This window comes from Corvus moneduloides, chromosome 14 (genome assembly GCF_009650955.1).
Source record: "Corvus moneduloides isolate bCorMon1 chromosome 14, bCorMon1.pri, whole genome shotgun sequence".
Lineage (NCBI taxonomy): Eukaryota > Metazoa > Chordata > Aves > Passeriformes > Corvidae > Corvus > Corvus moneduloides.
Window position 1 is genome coordinate 16,818,484 of NC_045489.1, and position 19,155 is coordinate 16,837,638.

Here is a 19,155-nt window from a genome sequence, read left to right on the forward strand (position 1 = left end):
CTAAATAGAGCTTTCCAGGAGGGATTTTGTTACACCAGTACAGCTGTTGTGGAAGCAGAAGCTACTGAAGAAGCTTTTAAGAGCAGAAGGTGTGGAGTGAATAAGTATTCTTGGGTCGGTACTGGAAGTGTTCAGTGTTGCTCCTTTTGGAACCAACGATATGGAGGCTGCTATTTAAAAATCTTTCAGTGTAGTTCCATGAGTTTTCTGTGCCCCACTTTGCTCTGCTCCTGACTCCTGGTGCACCCATCCAGGAGGAAGGGAGAACTTCCTTAGGGTCAGCAGCCCACCTGCTGCAGGTTCTAGCTGGTACCATCACAAGGAGCTCACTGGTTTCTTGAGGACTCTCTCAAACATATTTTACACAAGATCAGCTGTATTTTGAGTTTTAAAACTTCTCCAGGTTTAAACAGGTGGCCTGGAAAAGCTTTTGATCTGCTCACATCCCCATGGTGTGGTACTAAAGTTTTGCTCTGTAAGGTGCCCAAACTGGCTGACAGGTGGCTGTGGGCTCCCCACCCTGCTGGGCACAGCCCTGGAGCAGGTTGGGTCCTGTCCCTCTGGGCAGCACCATTTCCTGACCATTGCCCCTCAGCTCACAGGCAGCCTTGTGATGCTGCAGGGAGTTTGCCAGTTGTTATTTCCATTGCTGGCTTGGCCAGAAGTGATTTTTCAGGAATGTAGTGGAGTTGTGAAGCTGTTACACAGCTGGGTCTGAGTGAGCCAAGTGAAGCTGCATTTTAGGATACACCTTAGATGAGGAATCAATGTATGAAAATGGAAAATGTTTACAAACAGCACTGATATTTCTGGATAACATGACTGTATGAGCAGAAAATTAACATCTTTAGTCTGTCAACTCTGGGGAAAAAAGGGCTGTAAGGCTCATTAAAGATTGTTCTGACAAGGACCAGGAAAATTATATTTCCCGAGTTTTAATTTTCCCATGGAGAGGCTGACACAGTCTAGTGCTTAAAACACAGAGCTGGGATTAGATTTGAATCCTCTTTCTTACCAAGTAATTTAATTCTGTTTCTTTTTGTGTTGTATGAGAATAACATCAGTGGTGACTTGAGTGGTTTGAAATCCTTGGGTGGAATGATCTGAAGAACTCTAAACTCTTATCTATGGACCAAAATCCCAACTCTGTGTCTGTTTGTGTCCTCATCCAAGCTAGCAGCTCAAATCCTTCTGTTTCTTGTGAGCTGAGACAAGATACCCTGACATTTAAAAGATCTCCCCAGCCTGGAGAATTGGCTCCTTCCTTTACTTCTTTTTCTTTTCTAAGAAGAATAGGAAGCACATCCAAAATTAAGCGATAATCCTATTTTTGCTCCTTTAATTTTAAAATGGGCTATTCTTAAATTATAAAATCTTGTGTCAGATAACCACAATTTGGGTAAGGAAGGAGGCGAATGTGTCTGGCATTTTCCAGCACACGCGTGGCCATATCTAACCTAAAACGAGAGACGCCAGCCCCGAGAGGCGGTGGGAGATGTCGGCGAGGAGTGGGAAGCGTGTCTGAGCCCAGCAGCCCGTGTCAGGTCTCCAGAGGTCAGACCACGGCGCTTTCTGTGTGTTTGTACATCTCCCCTCCTCCCTTTTCTTTCCCCCTCTCCATGTGTATTTTGTCTCCTCCTCCTCCCGTGCGTGCCTGTCTTTGCATCTCCACTCTTCTCCCTCCCCTCCTCCGGATCGATCGCCGGCCGAGATCTCCACAGGGCCGGGCACTCGGTGGGCTCGTCCTTGTTCCCCGCTGTGTTTTGCCGAGTCAAGGGTGTCTCTTTGGAGGCTCGGCGAGATGCTGCTCGTGGTGATGTGATTGCATAGCAACACAGCAGCCGGGGCGGTGGAGGAGGAGAGGCAGCGTGCGGCAGCGGTGCTCAGCCTCAGCATGCATCCCTGTCACAGGGACTCCTCTGCTGATTCACACACACAGCCCCTCTCCCTGCTCCCGAAGCCCGCTGCCCCTGCGTCTCAGACCTGGCGGACTCGGAAGGTAGGCCATGACAAAATTTGTTTCCCACTCAGATCCTGGCTGGGCTGGAAAAAACGGGAGAATTTGGACAGATGGCTAAGCTCGGAAATGCGCTCTTTGGGGGTGTGCGTGTGTGTGTCCCTTCGCAGCAGCGCTGCCCATGCATGTGCGGGTGAGGAAACTTGCAGAGAAGAAAAGAAGGGGTGTCAGGGTGAGAGCAAGAGAGGTGGCCAAGACCATTTCCACAAGGGAGAGGCTAGGGACCAGTTCGGGATGCGGATTCCCGAGGCAGACAACATCCCGGTTTCACCGGCTCTGATGCTTTGCACATTGAAGGCTTATTTACCCTGGCAGTGTTTCCGCCTGGGCTGAAGGGCTGCTCCGGGCAGGGTGCGTGGTGGCCTTCTAGCATCTTCCTGGGAGGATTAGGCAGCAGGGCAAGGCAGGGACCCAAATATTCCTCACGTAGTAAGCAAGGATCAGCCCACATTCCCAGGTCTGCCCTTTTCATTCACTACCTTACACGGTCCAGCCTTGCTCCTTTATGTGTCCGCCCTCCCCTCCCCCAGCTTCTCCCCAACCCCTTTCACTCATCGTTCCTCCTCGGCTCTCAAGGTCTTCTGTTGCCACCACTGACCTTCCCTTGGATGCAGGCAGCCCTGACCGACTGCAGAATCGCCTGCAGGAAGCACAGGACCTTTCCTGCTCCCCAGGGCTCAGCACTTTGCCTCCCTCTCCCTGCCAGACAGGACAGCCTGGGCTGTGGTTCCTCAAGATTTAGTGCCACTGATTTTTACAGGTCCCCAGTCCAGCCTGTTTCCTTCAGCCTTCCCTCCAGCACAGCATCACACAGCTGTGGAGGTCCACTGGTGGATGTGCCAGCGTTGTATTTGTGGGGTCTCAATGCTGAGATTGCCCATGTGCAGTGACAGGGGTGTGGAGCAATTACTCCCACGCCCTTAAATACCATGCTTTCTCCGGGAGAAACCAGTGTTTGTTTGTATTTTGGGTTTTAGTGTTGGAAAAGAAAAAGTCTAGTCGATTTTTTTGTCAGTTTGTTTTCCTTGTGCCCTAAATCCAGGGTCCCTCACACCTCTCCTGCTGCTGCTCACCTCTCTGTCTGGACCCGTGAGAGTTCTTGCTTGATTATTCTCTTTAATGGCCTTTCCTGCCCGACCACAGGGCTCTTGTTGAGGAAGCTGTGTGAGGTCCCAGCCACAAGGTTCAGTTGTGCCGGGAGAGTTTCTGTTCTCCTGGCACCCATGCGTGGCTCGTGTGCCCGCCGTGGCTCTGGTGCCATCTCACACCATCCCCTGCCAGCTCCCCGTGCTGAAAGCTGCTTTCTCTGCTGCTGTGGGAGTTGGCTGGGCAGGGCTCTGGAGACAGCAAGGACGTGGTGGCACTCTGGAAAGGACCTGGACCATAGTCTCATTTTGCAGCAGTGTCCAGGAATGTGGGTGCCCGGAGTGCTGGGAGGGGAAGCGTTGGAGTGGGTGCTGTGATGTGATGCTGTGTTCAGGTCCTGTCTGTCAGCTGGAGGAGCTGAGGGGAGGACCCTGTCTCTGGGTTAATACCTGAGGCAGATCAGTGCTGCTCTCTAAAACTGGCTGGGACTGTAGCTGTGAATGGGGCTGCTCAGGTTGGAGTGGCTCTTTGCAAAACTAACCAAAGTGAGACAGGGAAGGGATTAAATGAATGGGCTCAAGCAAAAGCCCTGAGTTCTGGAGACATATGGTGAATTTCTGAATATAATCATGTTTTGAGAAATATATTCAAGGCTTCCACTCTAGCTTGGATGTCTGTGATAAAAGCATGAAAGAGGAATTATAAGTCTTATGAAATAAGACATACTGACCAGAAAGAATTCAGTCTTCAAAAACCCCTCATTTTTATAGGTATATAAAGATGAAACCAATCTTTTCAGAATTGAGCCAAAATAGCTCCATCCCATTTTCCTTTGCTGTTTCCCTTTGCATAAGAATAAGATCGCTCTGAGACATCTCAAGCAGGGAAAGGAAACGTGGCTTCATGGGGCACACAGCCTGGTCATAAAATTCATGGCCTCAGAAGGCCAGAGAACCTTGTGCTTTGGCAGGGAGTTTATTATAAAGACAACCTTGGGGGCAAGGCAGAGTATTCATTTTAGAGAAACAGGTGCCAGCTTTACAGTGAGAATGAGAAGCAGAGTGCCAAGGAAGCCAGGAGTGAACAGTATTGCCTTGGCCATCATAACTGAGTGTGGGTGTGCTCTTCCCACTGTTGTTGATGAGTTACACAGCGTGGCAAATGGGTGATGTGCTTTTCACAATGCAGCAAAACTTGTCTCCTGCCTTCAGCAGCCAGGAAGGGAAAGTTCAGGTGTTTAGAGGAGAAAGACAAAGACAAGACTTGAGGTTTTTACTGGTTTAAATCAGCAGTTTTCAGGGCTACTGGAGCCAAGTTTCTGAAGAAGTGGGTTCAATTTTTATGCTTGGTGTGACCTTCTTTCAGTCATTAAGCAAGTGATTTCCCCCCTACCCTGCTGTCCCTTTTGAGAAGTTGCTGCTTCCCCTTCTCCTGCTCCTTCTGTCTGCCAGGTCTATCAGGCAGCAGCTTCTCTGTGTCCAGCACAGCAGGGCTGTGGGCTCACAGCTGGGTCCTCTGCCTGCTTGAGTCATTATTTCAGTACTTTAATCTGCTAAGAGATGGGAAGAGTTCCTAGGAAAAGTGAGCTTTGGAGGGAGCAACTTAAAACCCAGCTGGGAGCCTGAAATGACATGCAAAAGAAATTTAGGTTTTTCAATCTTCCTTAAAAAATTCCCGTAAGTTATTTTTGAGCAGAGAGAGAGGGGTAGTCAGTTTTGCATGACCATGTTGTGGGCATACACCCACACTCACCTGGTGAGGTGGGGACATCATCATCACAGTTTCCTAGTGCAAAGCCAACTGGTGAAATTTTTCAGTTTGAGATTGTGTGAATGTGTATGTTCTGTTGCTTGGGAAAATGGAGAGTGAGTGAGCCAGGGGAAGGGATGCTGCTTCTTTATTAAGATGTGTGGCACCTGTTTATCCACTGAATGAAAATAATGTTTTGGTTATGAGCTCAGAGTCCAAGTGGCCATTTAAGAAAGGAGCTCATTAGGTGTTAGAGTCCCCACTTGGCCCACCCTCAGTGAGTAACACATCTTCTGTGCTGCTTGCTCACTACCAGATACAACAGAGTTTTATGTTACTTCTTATGGACAGGTGCTTAATTGAAGCACCCTTCATTTTAATTAATGAAGGGAACCAGGTTCTTTGGTTGAAGTGCAGCGTGAAGCCCAGTGGCACCTTTGGCATCTGGGATTTTTTAGCCCTCACTTGATGGGGTTGAAAATGCTCCCACATGTGGAAGATTGCTGATAGTCCCCTTTTGTGGTACACAGGAGCATATAACAACCAGGAGAATGCTGGGATGATTTTTTTGTGGGAGTGTGTTTGGGTATCTATTCCTGGTTTGTAAAGAGATGGAGATTAAGGGCCCACGCTCTGAGAGGGAACTGTGTTGTTTTTATGTTGATCCCAGCAGGACAAAGGTTTCCTCTCTCTCACCAGACCTTGACCAGTGGGGTCCTGGGAAGTAGGTCGTCTGGCCCTTGATCTCAGACTTAAATTATTTACTTACAAGTGCAGAAAACAATTTTTGCTGAAACAGGATGTGTTGTTAAGCTGTCGAGGGAGTCCTGCTGTCTGACAGCCTGGGAATACTGCCTTTGTTAGCATCTACATGGGAGCTGAACTCTGAAATATCCACAAGCCTCCCACCTTTCCCCTTAAAGGACGCTGAACATGCTGAGCTGAAATGTTATTACTTCTCTGTACAGTAAGTTAAACAACAACAAAGTCATTAACATTTCCAGCAGCAGGGAACATGTTTGTATTTCCACTCTCCTCATGGAATAAAGGCTGAGCTGAGCTGCCTTGCCTCAAGATGTTCCCATATTTTTTTCCTTATAGGCCAAGATCTGAAGTGAAAAGTTTCAGGAAAGAATGTTTTGGAGGGAATTAGCAATTCGAAGCATAAATTGTGTGATTGAGAGACCTCTTGACCTATTTGCTGTACTTGCTGCTGTTATATGTGGTAGAGAGCTGGAAATTCAACACCTGACATTACACTCTGCTTCCTGTGACAGGTTCCTGATCCTGGGGGTTGCTTTTAGCCATGGAGATCATCTGCAGTGTGAATTCCCTTGATGTTGGGGAGAGTTTGGATATGGGTTTGTATCAGGAGGATTTTAAGCAAATGCAGCAAAATTGCAGAATACTGTGCACCATGTGCGCTGGTGGTGGCAAAGCTGTCACCTTCCTTTTGGCTGGGATGGAGAAGAGGTGCTGCAGGAGCTGGGACACAGCCTCTCCTGCCAGCCAGGGATGCTGCTGCAGCAGGTCTGTAAAGCAGAGAGAGCACAGAGATCCCTGAGTGGAGCAGAGAGTTGGGTGACAGAGCTGAAGCAGAACTGGTTGAGCAAAGGCCATTCCAGCTGCCTTTGTCAGACTGCCTGGAGAGCAGGGAGTGGGACATGCTCTCCAGTGCTGAATTTGTAACAGGTACAGCTCATGTAGGAAGAGGGAAAAGGGAATTATTTTGGTTTTAATACACCCGAATGCCCAAGCATTCGGCCGTTGAAATGTAACATCAAGATTTTTGGCTTTCTTATTTTTCAACTAGAGGATCATCAAGGTCTCAACTGTGGTAGTGGCTTGGGTACTAAAGTGTTTGGAAGCTGTAACACGGCACTGTGGAACATGTACCGCTTCATTTCTAAGGGTGTACTGGGAGCAGAGGCAAGTGTTGGGTGCTTTTCATGTGGGAGGATGCAAAATAGTGCAAGGCAACGAGGTTGTACCTGATCCTTCTGAGAACTGCTCTGACCACCTCTGTGGGACCTCCAGCAAAGACCAGGTGAGAGGCACCAGTGGAAGAGGTTTCCCTCCTTGCTGTCTCCACTGTGTGAGGGGAGTGCCCCAGTCCTGCTCCATGGTGACTCTACAGCTGCTTCTTGTGGTGTCCACCTGTGGAAATTCTCACCTGCTTCTGCTCACCTGAGCCTTGATGATTGTTCTGCTTGCACAGAAGTGTGCCCAGGGGACCAAGCTCACTTTATATCTGTTTGAACAGCCTGACCACTTTGTTCCCTGAGTCCTCCGAGGGAGGATCTCTCAACTCCTTTTCCAGTAGAGGTTTGGAGTAGGCTGTGGGGATGATTAGCTTTTGTTGTCAGCACTTTAAATCTGATTTGTGTGGTGTTGAACCTTGGCTGTCATTTGCTGGGCCTCCAGCACCAACCTAAAGCAGAGTGCAGAAGCTGAATGGTGGTGTGGGAGAGGCAAAGTGGATCACAGGTTTGGCTCTTGACAGGCGTAGGCATCAGGCAATAGGAATTTAGCCAGGAAGCATCCACAAAATCTCTACTCCACATGGTGCAGCCCCAGACACAGAGCTGTGCGGAAGCACTAAAGTAGAAGTGCCACAACTGGAGCCGTTTTGTGTGCCTCAGCAGAGAAGCAGAGCAGATCAAGAGCATTTCTCCTTGCCTGGTTCCAGCAATAGCAGGGAATTTGGCAAGGGGTCATACGGAGCTGTTGGCTTGCCTGCAGACGTGCCTCTCCATCTGGTTGTCTCTCTCTCCCCCTGAATGTCCTCCTTTGTGCTGGCTGCTGTGCAGCTCAGTTAGTTCCACATTATCTGGGTTCTCCACCTCTGGGCTTTGTCTTTGCTCTTGCAGAGTGGCAAGGGGCGGCTGAGCCACTGCCCTCCACCCTGCACTGGTGTTTGTGGCAGGACGTGACTGGGTACTGCCCTTTGCTTGGCACTCAGCTTGTTGTGTGACTGCTGCCTTGGACAGGCCTTAGTTCCCTGTGCCATCTGTGACCTGATGGGCCTTGTCATCCCTGGAGGAGTTGAAGGAGCCCAGCACTCAGGCGGTGCAGCAATGGCTGTTCTTGTTTCCATGATGCTGGCAGGGAGCCTGGAAACCCTCCACATCCTGCACATGGGTACCTGCAGGGCACGGGTTACCCACCCCTGTCTCAGAACTGCACCTGCAAGTGCGTGCAGATCTGTCACTGAGAAAACACAGTCACAGCAGAGCTCATCACCTTCCCAGTACTGCTCCTGTTCTGCAGTGCTGGTGGCAGGAACAAGGGGCCAGGCTGTGCTGGGAGGACTGGGAGCAGAGAGCCCCTGCGTGTGGTGTTGGAGGGCTGGCTGAACTCGTCTGGCCAGCACACATCACTGCAGTTTCACTGCCCTGTGCTGCAGAAAAACCCAGGCCTCAAGATGGCAGCTCCAGTGAGACATCACAGAGCCTCACTGGCAAAAGCCATGGATTTCCCAGTCCTGGGGAAGAGCTCAGTGGCATTCCTCTGTTAGAGGCTTTGAGGAAAAATACCTTTTCCCACCCTGGGAATTGTAGCTCTGCTAGATTGTGTCATTCAGAGGTCATTTAGAGGAACAGAGACCAAATGGCACAAGCACTGGAGGAAGAGGAGGTGGTGTTACCTTCTGTCAGAAATCTCCTATACTCTTGGAGTTGGGTAAGGTGAATTTGCCCCAGGGGGCTGTGGGGCTTTGAAGACCCTGAAATTCCTAATTATAAATGTGGGTCTCATAATCCCCTTATAATCCCCTGCCTGCACGGGGAAAGGAGCAGGGATGCACAGCCTGCAGTGTTCATTGGTGCTCCTGGGCAGGAGAGGGAGAGGACAAGACCTTGGATTGTCAGCATGCTGGAGAGCTCAGCACAGGCTGTTCTGCTGGAAAGGGAGAGAATTATGGCTGTAAAAATCGCTAAGAGATTAAAAAAAAAGTCATAACAGGATAATCTCTTCTCTTAATGTGTGTAATGGAGGGGAGAGAGGCAGTGAAAGCTCAGGCAGGGGTGTGAGGGATGTGAAAGTGTCAGAGACGGGCAGCGTGCACAGGGCCGGGGGGATTTCTCCTCAGCCGTCTGTCCAGTGTGGCTGCTGTCAGTGCAGGATGTGCTGCCTGCTCCTGCCCTGCCAGGGCCAAGCAGGAAGATTCCCAGCTGTCCAGCTGAGCTGGGTGTGAAGGAGCCAACAACCTTCTTCCATCAGCATCATTCATTCCCCTGAAAGCAGCCTCATCTCCACGCAGACGTGAGCTCTGGCTGCTGGAGCAGGTGATTCTTTTACCTTCTAAAAGTCGGAAAGCAGTCACCAAGTTTTCTCTGAGCTTTATTTCTCATGGCTTTCTGTAAAGCCGAGATGGTGCTGGCAGTGAGATATATCCCTATTTTAGCTCATTTAGAGTCCAAACAACAAAACCCAGCAGCACTGTGACCAGAGGTCGCATTTCTGATCTATGGAATAGTCAAGGGGCCACTGCTAACTGGCTTTACAGGTCATACAGCTCAAAAAATGGGGATAATGAAGGGAATTTTATAGCTCATAATGAGTAAAAACTCATAAAAAGCTAGCTCACAGTATGAGATACATGAGGCTGGGGCTCTAGGCAATTTCCCTTCTGAATAGAAAAGGAAAAAATATGTTCGAAAATGTTGTCTGTTATGGGGATATGTCTGTTCCGCCTAAACATAAGTTGTTCTGGATTAAAAACCATGCTGTACCACCTGCTAGGAAGAACATGAATGTTATCTCAACCAAAGCTAGCACAGTGGTCATGACGGTGATAGCCCCTTTCCCTCCCTTTAAACCATGGGCATCTCGTACCGTTCAAGAAACCCAACCCTTTCCAAAAATACACTATAGTCTGTGGGACTTACTAACAGCATGTCAATACAGCAAATTGCATAACCAGGTGCAAAAAAAGAGTTGGATGTTTAGATGAAACAAGATTGCAACACTAGTAGAAGTATATTAAATTAAAAATGCTTCCTTTTAGTCTCCAGCTGCCGTGGCAGCAGTGCTCTGGGCAGCTGGGAAGGGGGTCAGCTCCATGAGGAGGTGCAAGCTGACCCAGGGACTCTAACGCTGCTTTTCAGGTGCTCCATCCCCATGACCATCAGTTCTAATGCAGCCCCTGGTGATGCAGGAATGGCTCTACGTCCTCCCGCGATGTCCTGAGTGGCACATCCCGGACCAGGCGCAGCACAGCAGCACTGCCCGCCCGCTGTCTCAGGTAAGAGCTGGGCTCTGGGAGTCTTTCTCGTGGCAGCTTTTCGCAGAGGTTGCAGATTTCTGTGGGGCACACCAGGCTGTCTGGTGGCAGGGAAGGCTGCCAGCCCCAGCCCCGCCGTCGCCCGCACTTAATGAGAGCGGGTGCTCTCCTCCAGCGCTCCGGCTGCAATGTGTTTCCCAAAGCAGGGGAGGAGAGACAACCTGAAGGGCTGGATTTCAAGCCTCTTTCACAATAAAGAGCGAGAGGCTACTGTTAACAGCTCTTGTGTATTTGGTTGGGGTTTTTTTTCCCCTGGAAACTTGGAAGAATGTCAGCTTTTTGTGAAAATGTAGGTTTCTGCTCTTCCTGGTTGCAGAGAAGAGCTTGGAAATAAGCCCCTGGTGGATGCTGTAAGGCAGAGAAGGAGTCTGACCTCTTTCTAATCTCGTTCTCTTGAGGGACAGATCTTGGTCTCCCTCCTCCTTGCCCCAGGGTCTCTGAGCCCCAGGCCAGGTTCCTCACCAGAGGGGAAGGAAGGTCTGGGGACCTCGGGTAAATAGCAGAGCAGAGTGAAGAGCAGAAAGGTGTGCTGGAAACTGTCTGCAAAGCTGCCTGCACTCTCACTGAGCTGTCAGGAGCTGGTTTAGCACCTTTAGGGTGGGGAAATGCTGCCTTGGCTCTGCCAGGCTGTGGATCCCTCTTTGCCTGTAGCTGCTGGTCCCAGGGTACCTCTCACCTGACTGGAGACTGATGGACAGTGCCAAAGGTTCCTTTGGGCACTGGCAGTGTTCTTCCCAGGACAAATGAGGTCCCAGCTCTGCCTTTTCCTTTTTCGGTGTGCTTCCAGCATGAAAAGCAAAGGCTGAGCATGAAAAGCAAAGGCTGAGCCTGACGTTTCTCCCTACCGTGGCTGACCATCAGCCTCGATCCGTCCAGCCTCAGGGAGCTGCGGGAGGAAGGCAGAGCTGTCTCTGGAGAGGCTCCAGCATCCAAGAATGAGGCAGGGGGCAGGCTCTTGGTGGCCGAGTCAGGGTTTATTGGCCCCAGGGTGGCTGTTACAACGCTGCCGCTGGGCCAGTGCACGGGTGGTTGATAAACAGCCCAGCAAATGAAGTGGGGAGGGAGAGGGGTAGAACAAGATGAGCAGGGGAATGTCTTTCCTGACCTGCCTGAGCAGCCCAAGCCTCTGTGAGGGGATCAGAGCCCTTTGGGATTTGCTGGGAGAGAGAAGGGGAGCAGGAGTCGGAGCAGTGTTAATGACAGTCCACTTCGTTTGAAGGTTCTGCTGTTGCCACCTAGGAAAGAGCCTCCCTCTCTTGTCCGTGCTAGTCCTGAAAGCTCTTGGCAGGCTGCAGACAGCCCATTCTCAGCGGTGTCCCCGCCTCACTGAAGCCCCCTCCTCCAGTCTGGCAGCTGCTCTCCCATCTGTTGGAGCCGAGAGGTGGTGAGGAGAGGAGTTGGCTGTGCTGGTCCCACAGGGAGGGACAGCACCCGTCAGATGTGCAGGCAAGGAAGGAGGGGAAGAGAGGGAGAGAGAGATACTGGGAGCTTTTCTTTCCCTCCCTGTAGGTGGAAGAGAGCATGATAAAAATTCTGGGCGTCAGGACTGTGGGGGACACAAGAAGCCAGCCCAGAGCTTTCTGGCAAAAAGAAACTATTTGCACTTGGTCCAGGCTGGCATGAACATCTGCTGGTACCCAACACTGTGCTGGAGCACGTGGGGGACAACAAGGGCATCTTTGACTTTTTTGGGATTAGATCTCAAGAACCGATTTACCTTCTGGTTCACTGAGACTTGATGGGATAATTTCCTAGATAAATCTCTTCCCTGGCAAACACCCCTGTCTGCTGTGTATGTGCTCCAGCATCTGAGCCAAGGTCTCTGCTGGTCATCCCCTTTGCCATGCCCTTGCAGGGATGCATCTTCCCCAGTGCCCAGAGCAATGACCCTGCACACACCTGATGTCCCACGCGGGGTTGCCCTGCAGCGGGCAGACCTCTGCCCCCCTTGTGCTTTGGGGGCAGCCACGGGGTTAAGGCAGGTTGGAGGCTGCTGGAATGCCACTGGACAAAGCTGGGATTGAGGCTGGCTCTGAGGCGCTGCCGCCTCCCTCCACATTCCTGGGGGGTCAGTGCTCGGGGCGCCCAGCTCTGCCGGGCACCCAGTGCCTGCCCGCTGCCCTGCTGGGTGCTGCCGCTGGCAGCCGGCGGGGCGGGAGGCGATGCCCGCTCCTCCGGCGGATCTGGGGCTGAGCACGGAGAGATGCGCTTGCCAGAGCCTGCGTGAGTGTTCTGTGCCCGAAAATAAACCCGTTCCGGGGTGGAGGGGGAGTGAGGGTCCAGGCTGGGGCTCTGGGGAAGGGATGCTGAGGGGATGCTCAGAGGGAAAGCGCTTATTTCTGCCTCTGCTCGCTTGCAGGGGTTTTGTCTGAGGGAGGCAGATGCTCAGCACCTGCTCTCTGCTTGGTCATTGCTACGGGGTTATCTACTGGGTTTGGGAGTTGCAGGCGTGGTGGGCTTTTAACTTATTGAATAAGGCTGGGAGGACTGTGTTGTCTGCAGAGCTGTGCTGCAATTGCACCCAGGTAGAGCTGATCCCTTCCTTTGGTATCCCCTGGGATAGAGGGGAGGGCTGGAGCATTCCCTGGCAGTGCCTTGGGACTGACCTACTTCAGTGCCATGAGGACTTGCACATGCAGAGTATTGATTTTTCTATGTGCAAGCAGCAGTTTTAGCTCGAGTGGATTATTATTTGTGGCCCCAAGAATCCTGTGAACTCTGTGGGTGATGGTTTTCTCTGTTTTCTTGGTGTTTTTGGAGTGGTAGGATGGGGAGGCAGAGAACAGCCTGTTGGATGTTTTTAGATGAATCAAACTTAGCACCAGTCTTGGCAATCATTTGATTTTTCTCTGAGAACTGGTGTGGAGGGGGTATTTTTAGCTGTGCAGCCAAATTCCTTGTCTGGTTGTTTTCTCCTGCCTGTTGTTTTCCTCGGCTTGGCTGAATCTCTTCTCCAGACACCTCCATGAGTCCTTGGACAGCACAAGTGACAAGTATTTACACATTCCCCTTGGAAGAGCTGCTGCTTTTCCCCCAAAGGCAGCTGCCCTTATCTGGCCTGTTGTATGCTCTGTTTAGAAAGTACTAACACATTTAATTATGGTTGATTAAGCACCTGGGGATAATTATCTCAAGCGAGCTCTAATATCAAAGCAGCAGTCGATCGAAATGCTGCCATTTCTCCAACACAACTCATTGATGTCTCACTTATGGGAATGTGTCCATGTGTTTTACTTAACAAACTGTGTTTTTTGGAGAAAAAAATCCCCTCTCCCTCGCTGAGTCCTATGTGAGGGGCTTCTGATCCTGTGTGTTGCTGTCACCAGCACGTGCAGCAGAGTGCACCGTGAGCAGGGGCATGATACAGTGCTAAAGGCTCAGGAGAGGATTCCAACAAGGATTTGTTGTCCAGGGATCAGCACCCAGTTTTTCCAGCTGAGTGTGCTTCCTTTGTGTGGCTGGGTTAGGATTTGCTGTCATCTCTCCATGGCCTCTCGCAGCACCCTTCCCACGGCTGCTCATTCTGGAGAGCTGCGGAGGAGAAGCAGCATCTGTGGAGGAGAAGTGGCTTCTCAGATTTGCCATGCAGGCAGGGAATATCCTGAAGCCTCTGTAGAGGAGCAGGTGGCAAGTCCCAGTATTGGGGATGGCATAAAGGATGTTGGCAGATCCCCTCGGTGCCTAGGAACAGCAGGATCAGCCTCTTCTCTAAGCACAGCAGCCCTGAATAATACGGGAAAAATCATCATTAGCCCCGCAGGCACTGTGACACATAAGGACCAGCTCTGGCTTAACAGCTCTCAGTGAGATAAGCTCATTGCTGGATAACTGAGGAGAGCAGGAGATGTGCAGTAAGCCCTCCCTTTGACCTTTGCTCTTAGTGCTGCTGGAGCTGGCACTGCATCCTTCCTCCAGGGACCACCAGGAGTTTCCTGGGAGCTGCTAGCAGACCACTCAAGGAGCAGGGCAGCCCCCTTGAGAGTTGAAAAACCAGTCAGGGTTAGTACAGAGCAGGGTGGGTGTCCCCAAGCAGGTTCCCAAAGCACCAGGCAGTGATCTCTGGGTGCAGCGTGGTTCTGTTTCTGCCCAGGTTGAAGCCTCGCAGGATGGTGCAGGACCTTCGTGTGTAACCCCCCGGGCTCCAAGCAGTGCTGCCGGGCCCCAGGCCCCTCTGGAGATGAATCTTTGCTGGAACGAGATCAAAAAAAAATCCCACAGCCTTCGGTAAGAGTCCTGCCTGGAGCAAGCTCCGGGCTGCCCTGGCCTTCCAGCCTTGCCTGCTGCTTGTGATTGCAAGGAGGTTTTTGAACTTTTTTGCTTGATGAGGCACATGAATGCACAGTGACCTTGGCTCGGCTCCCCTTCTGGTCCACAGACTTTTGAATCTCCTTATGCTGGAAAGCATCTCCCCCATTTCTACCCATGCTGTCCTCTCCTTCCTCCCTGCTTTCACTCCTGCTTGCTTTCTTCTGTCTCTCTATCCTCTGCCACCTCTGCAGTTGTCTCTTTTTGCCCCAGGGCTTTGTCTCCACCTGCTCTGTGCCTGTCCCTTCACTGGGAGCCCTCTCCACTGTGTGAGGGGAACATGCCTTCCAGACTGTCAGAGCTTTCAGCTCCACAGCCAGCACGACAGAGAGCTTAACTGGGGCATGTTAATTGTCTCCTGCCTTAATCCAAGGCTCCTGGAAGCTGCCCAGACATGTAAATGCCATCCCAAGCCCCCCATGCTAGCCAGAGCAGTTCTGACCCACAGGCAAACATGGAATGACTGTCCTCTGCTCTGGGCTCCAGGGTGAGGAATAGCTTCAGTTTCCTGTTCCCAATGCCTCCGTGCTTCACCCCACCTGGCAGCGTAGCCTCTCTGCTGGCTGGGGGTCATGCACAGCCCATGCTGAGGTGTGCTGCCAGTCACTGAGGAGGTCCTGGGGGTCAGCACCCAGCCACGGTGCTGTGCTTCCCCTCCTCAGGGAACCTGCTCCTCTCCTGTCTGTCTATCTGCCATCTCACTGTCCTTGCTCTCCTGCCAGGGCTCGGCTGGAGGCCTTCTCTGACCACAGTGGGAAGCTGCAGGTGCCTCTGCAGGAGATCATCGACTGGCTGGGGCAGAAGGATGAGGAGCTGTCGGCACAGCTGCCCCTGCGGGGCGATGTGCTCCTGGTGCAGCAGGAGAAGGAGACACACGCGGTACGTTCCTTGTGCCTCCTGGTCACTGCTGGGATGGGTTTGGGGTGGGCAGCCCAGCCTGGGACCCGTGCCTCATGTCACTGCCCATGCCACAGCCTGTGGGTGCACCAGTCCTTGACTGTCTCCACCTCTGCTTCCTGAAAAAAGGCAGAGCCCATCTGGTTTTAGACAGTAAACCCACATTACAGCCTTGAGTCACCTGCAGCTGGTGGTGAACCCTGCCATTTGTAGTGGCTTCCCTAAGTCCTACCTCTCTCTGGCCTCTGCTTTTGGGATCCTGGGGCCTGAGAAGGCTGCTTGGTCTAGGGGCAGTCCTGTGGCTGGAACAGAGTGATTACTGAACACATTATCATCATATCTAAAGCTGGGCTACACTCAGACAGATCAGAGTTTCCTGCTCCCATGTTCACAGCATTTTCTTCTCACTGCCAGTAGCTGTTGGGCTTTAGTTGTTTTTACCTTGAAAACAAAAAGAAAATGTTTACTGCTGCTATCCCTCATTCTTGATGGAGCTTCCCTGGTGCACAAACAGCCCATCCAGCAGGCAGCACTGGTGTGGGAACTGCAGTTGGAGGGGAGGAGAGGACAGACTAAACCAGTGTGCCTCTGAAGTCTTCCCTGGCAGATGTGCTGCTTTGGGGCATCCTGCTGTTCCTCTCCTTGCTCCTGCAGCAGCTGGACCTGTTGCTGAGTGGCTGCTGGAAGGACTGCTAGCGTGGCCATGCTCTCGCTGCACGAGTGAGGAGTGTCTCCAAGCAGTGCCCCTGAAAGCACCGTAAATAAAACAGTTCCTCTTGTGCAGCCCTGGCTCAGACACACCATTTTGGGCTCTCTGTTCTGTCTCCCCACTCCAGCAAAGCTGCAGGCCAAACCTCTGCAGGAGCCACCTTCTGGCAGGTGGTCATTCCTTCCCTGAACTGCAAAAATATTTCTCTTAACACTGACTTCTTTCTGTGTGTCCAGTGAGGTTTGAGCCTTGGGGTGAATAAATCACTGCAGCATTTGGCAAGGGGGCAGCCAGGGCACAACTTTCTGCCTCAGCCTGCTGTCTCATCCCTGTGCTCTGCTCTCCAGGCTTTCATGGAAGAAGTGAAGTCTCGGGGACCATACATTTACTCTGTCCTGGAGTCAGCACAGGCTTTCCTTTCCCAGCACCCATTTGAGGAATTAGAAGAACCAGCTTTAGAAAGCAAAGGTCTGTGGAGCTCCCCTTTTTTCCTCTGGTTTCCCAGCTCCTCCTGGGCTGGTCTGGAGAGGGTGGAGTGGAGGTGGCTGGTGTGGCACAAAGCTGCACATCAGTGCTCTACCTCACACCACCATGCCCAGGCTGTGCCCAGTCCTTTGGCCAAAGGTCAGACTGGCACAGGAAAAGGCAGAGGCTCCTGGTGCAGTCCATCATGAGGGGGGCATCTCATGAGGCAGCACCACATGTGCTCTGGGGTGGGTTTTTAAAAGGTAGCATGGCTTCTGCCTGAGGATAGAGAAGCTGGATACCTAGAGGAGCTGGTGCAGAGATGGATACTCTTATTGCTTGTTTTCCTTCCCTTTTCCCAGTTTTCCCTAGATTTTTTAATCTCCCATTTCCCCGTCCTCTCTCCATCCCTTGCCCCACTCTCCTCTGGGTTGGGCTCTCATTTTGGATCCCTGTTCCCCTCCTGCTTTGCCTTCACAGATGTGTCTCCCCGGCACCGGATCCAGAACATCAGCCGCTTTGTCTGGAAGCAGGCGAACGTGGCCAGCGAGCTGTGGGAGAAGCTCACGGCCCGGTGCGTGGACCAGCACCGCCACATTGAACGGACACTGGAGCAGCTGCTGGAGATTAAAGGGGCTATGGAAGAGCTCAGCACGACCCTGGACCAGGCTGAAAGCGTGAGGGAGACCTGGGAACCCATCGGGGACCTCTTCATTGACTCCTTGCCAGAGCACATCCAGTCAACCAAGGTACTCCTGGCTCTGAGAAGGCTCCGGCCTCGGCCCCAGAGGTGATGAAATGCTGCTTCCCAGGAGGACAGAGCTGCTCCCATGGACTGCTCAGTCTAAGGCAGCCTCATTGCCTGGGATCTCAGGGCCAAGTCCTCCTTCCCACAGACCCCCTGCTTTGTGAGGGAGGTTTTGGCCAGCAGTGTCCTGAACAACTGGCCATGCTGAGTGCCTCGTCATGGCACAGACCTTACACAGGTACAGTGGCTCAGCATAGTTGAGTCATTGTCCCCATTGCATTTATCAGGAGTCATCTGCAGCCTGGTAGGTTTGGTTGGGTATTTTTAACCCTGCTAAGGTACCCTGTGGGAGGGTTAGTCAGCAGTGGCTTGGCAGCCACTAGCCCACCCTAGCTTGTAGCAAAGGAATCGGATCCAAGTCCTGGCTGCTCACCTGCTTCTTTTCCTTCTTACCCTGCTCTGTGCTTGTGTCCCTGGGCATTGGACTCCAGCTGTTCAAAGAGGAGCTCTCCCCTGTGAAGGATGGGGTGAAAGTGGTTAATGATCTTGCACACCAGCTTGCCATCTCAGATGTCCACCTGTGCATGGAGAATTCCCGCACCCTGGAGCAGATCAACACCCGCTGGAAACAGCTGCAGGTGGGAAGGAGTCAGGAGCAAGCACTGCAAACAAACCATGGGCAGGAGGATGCTGGGAAGGGCTGTCACTGCTGAGCTTCAAGGAGGATAACGTAAGGTTTGGCACAGCAGGGATGTTCCTGGAGGAGGAGAGCATCAGTTCAGTGTGAGGAAAGTGGTAAATCTGCAGAGATCTTCGTTGGGAAAAGGCAGTGGGAGGAACAAAGGGAGAATCAGGATGTGTTGGTGGAGGGGGTCAGTACCAGCTGTGACTGCTTTGGATGTCTGTGAGAGTGTGGATGCAGGTGAGCTGGAGATGTGGCTGTGCTGCCTCAGCCTGTGGGAGGAGGTGCAGAGGGTTTAGCAGGCTGGGGGACACAAATACCAAGATAGGAGAGGAAGGAAGAGCATCTGTGTGCTGGGGCATGTCTGAGTCCACCCACAAGCCTTCCTGAATGGGTCATCAATCCCAAATGCCTGCTGGACTGCCAGTGCATTATTTTTCCATTCTCCAGGCCTCCATAAACGAACGCCTGAAGCAGCTTCAAGATGCCCACCGGGACTTTGGACCAGGCTCTCAGCACTTCCTCTCCTGTACGTGAGCGGGTCCCCCTGCCTTCTGCCATGAGGTTGCCTCTGCAGAGCAGCCTGGGCTGTGGCACTGGAAAACAGGGTGCAAAGTCCTGTTGCTGAGGCCAGAGCCACGCACGAGGCTGGAAAAGGGCCCAGGCTGGTGCCCGGTGCACAGGAGCCAAAGCAGAAGGCATCTCCAAAGTTGGCATAGTGCTGCCTCACCTTGTGGGACCAAGGGTGGGACGTGAGTGTCGTTTCCCTTCAGAGCACAGAGCTGTGACACTCGCAGCAGCAGCTCCGAGGGGACACCAGGACTGTGTCAGCCTCAGAGCAAGACAACAGATGGCAGGAAGAGGCCGTCCCTCAATTCCCGTGTTAGTTATTTGGAGGTTAAAAATGTGCATTTTCAGGAGGTTTTCATTCACGTGGTGAGGTAGAGGGGTGCTGTTTCTACATATCAGAGCTGTTGGCTGACAGCTCTCAGACCTGCAAAGGGTGGGCAGCAGGTTGTGCTCCAGAGCCTGGGGTCTGTCCTTGGAAATGCTGAGCCCTGCAGAGTCTTTGGATGTCAGTGGGATTTGTTGGCCTGTGCTTCTCTGCAGACTGTGTACTCTTATCTGAAGGGAAGGATAACTTTTCCAGTTGCTGGAATTGATACACTGCCTGTGAAAAAGGAAAATAACCGAGGGTCATGCAATGGCTTCC

At 52.0% G+C, this 19,155-nt stretch overlaps 1 protein-coding gene across 2 annotated transcripts in view; it reads left to right on the forward strand.

Annotated features, from left to right (window-relative positions):
- The first annotated feature begins 1,645 nt into the window (after positions 1-1,645).
- Positions 1,646-19,155, forward strand: part of DRP2 (dystrophin related protein 2) — a 29,192-nt gene continuing 11,682 nt past the window's right edge. For both annotated transcript variants that reach the window (XM_032124087.1, XM_032124086.1), the window contains exons 1-8: positions 1,646-1,999; positions 9,961-10,097; positions 14,227-14,360; positions 15,164-15,320; positions 16,395-16,515; positions 16,993-17,261; positions 17,752-17,898; positions 18,393-18,471. In XM_032124087.1, coding sequence (XP_031979978.1) covers positions 9,990-10,097; positions 14,227-14,360; positions 15,164-15,320; positions 16,395-16,515; positions 16,993-17,261; positions 17,752-17,898; positions 18,393-18,471 — 1,015 coding nt within the window. In that variant the 5' untranslated portion in view covers positions 1,646-1,999; positions 9,961-9,989. The remainder of the gene's footprint in view (positions 2,000-9,960; positions 10,098-14,226; positions 14,361-15,163; positions 15,321-16,394; positions 16,516-16,992; positions 17,262-17,751; positions 17,899-18,392; positions 18,472-19,155) is intronic.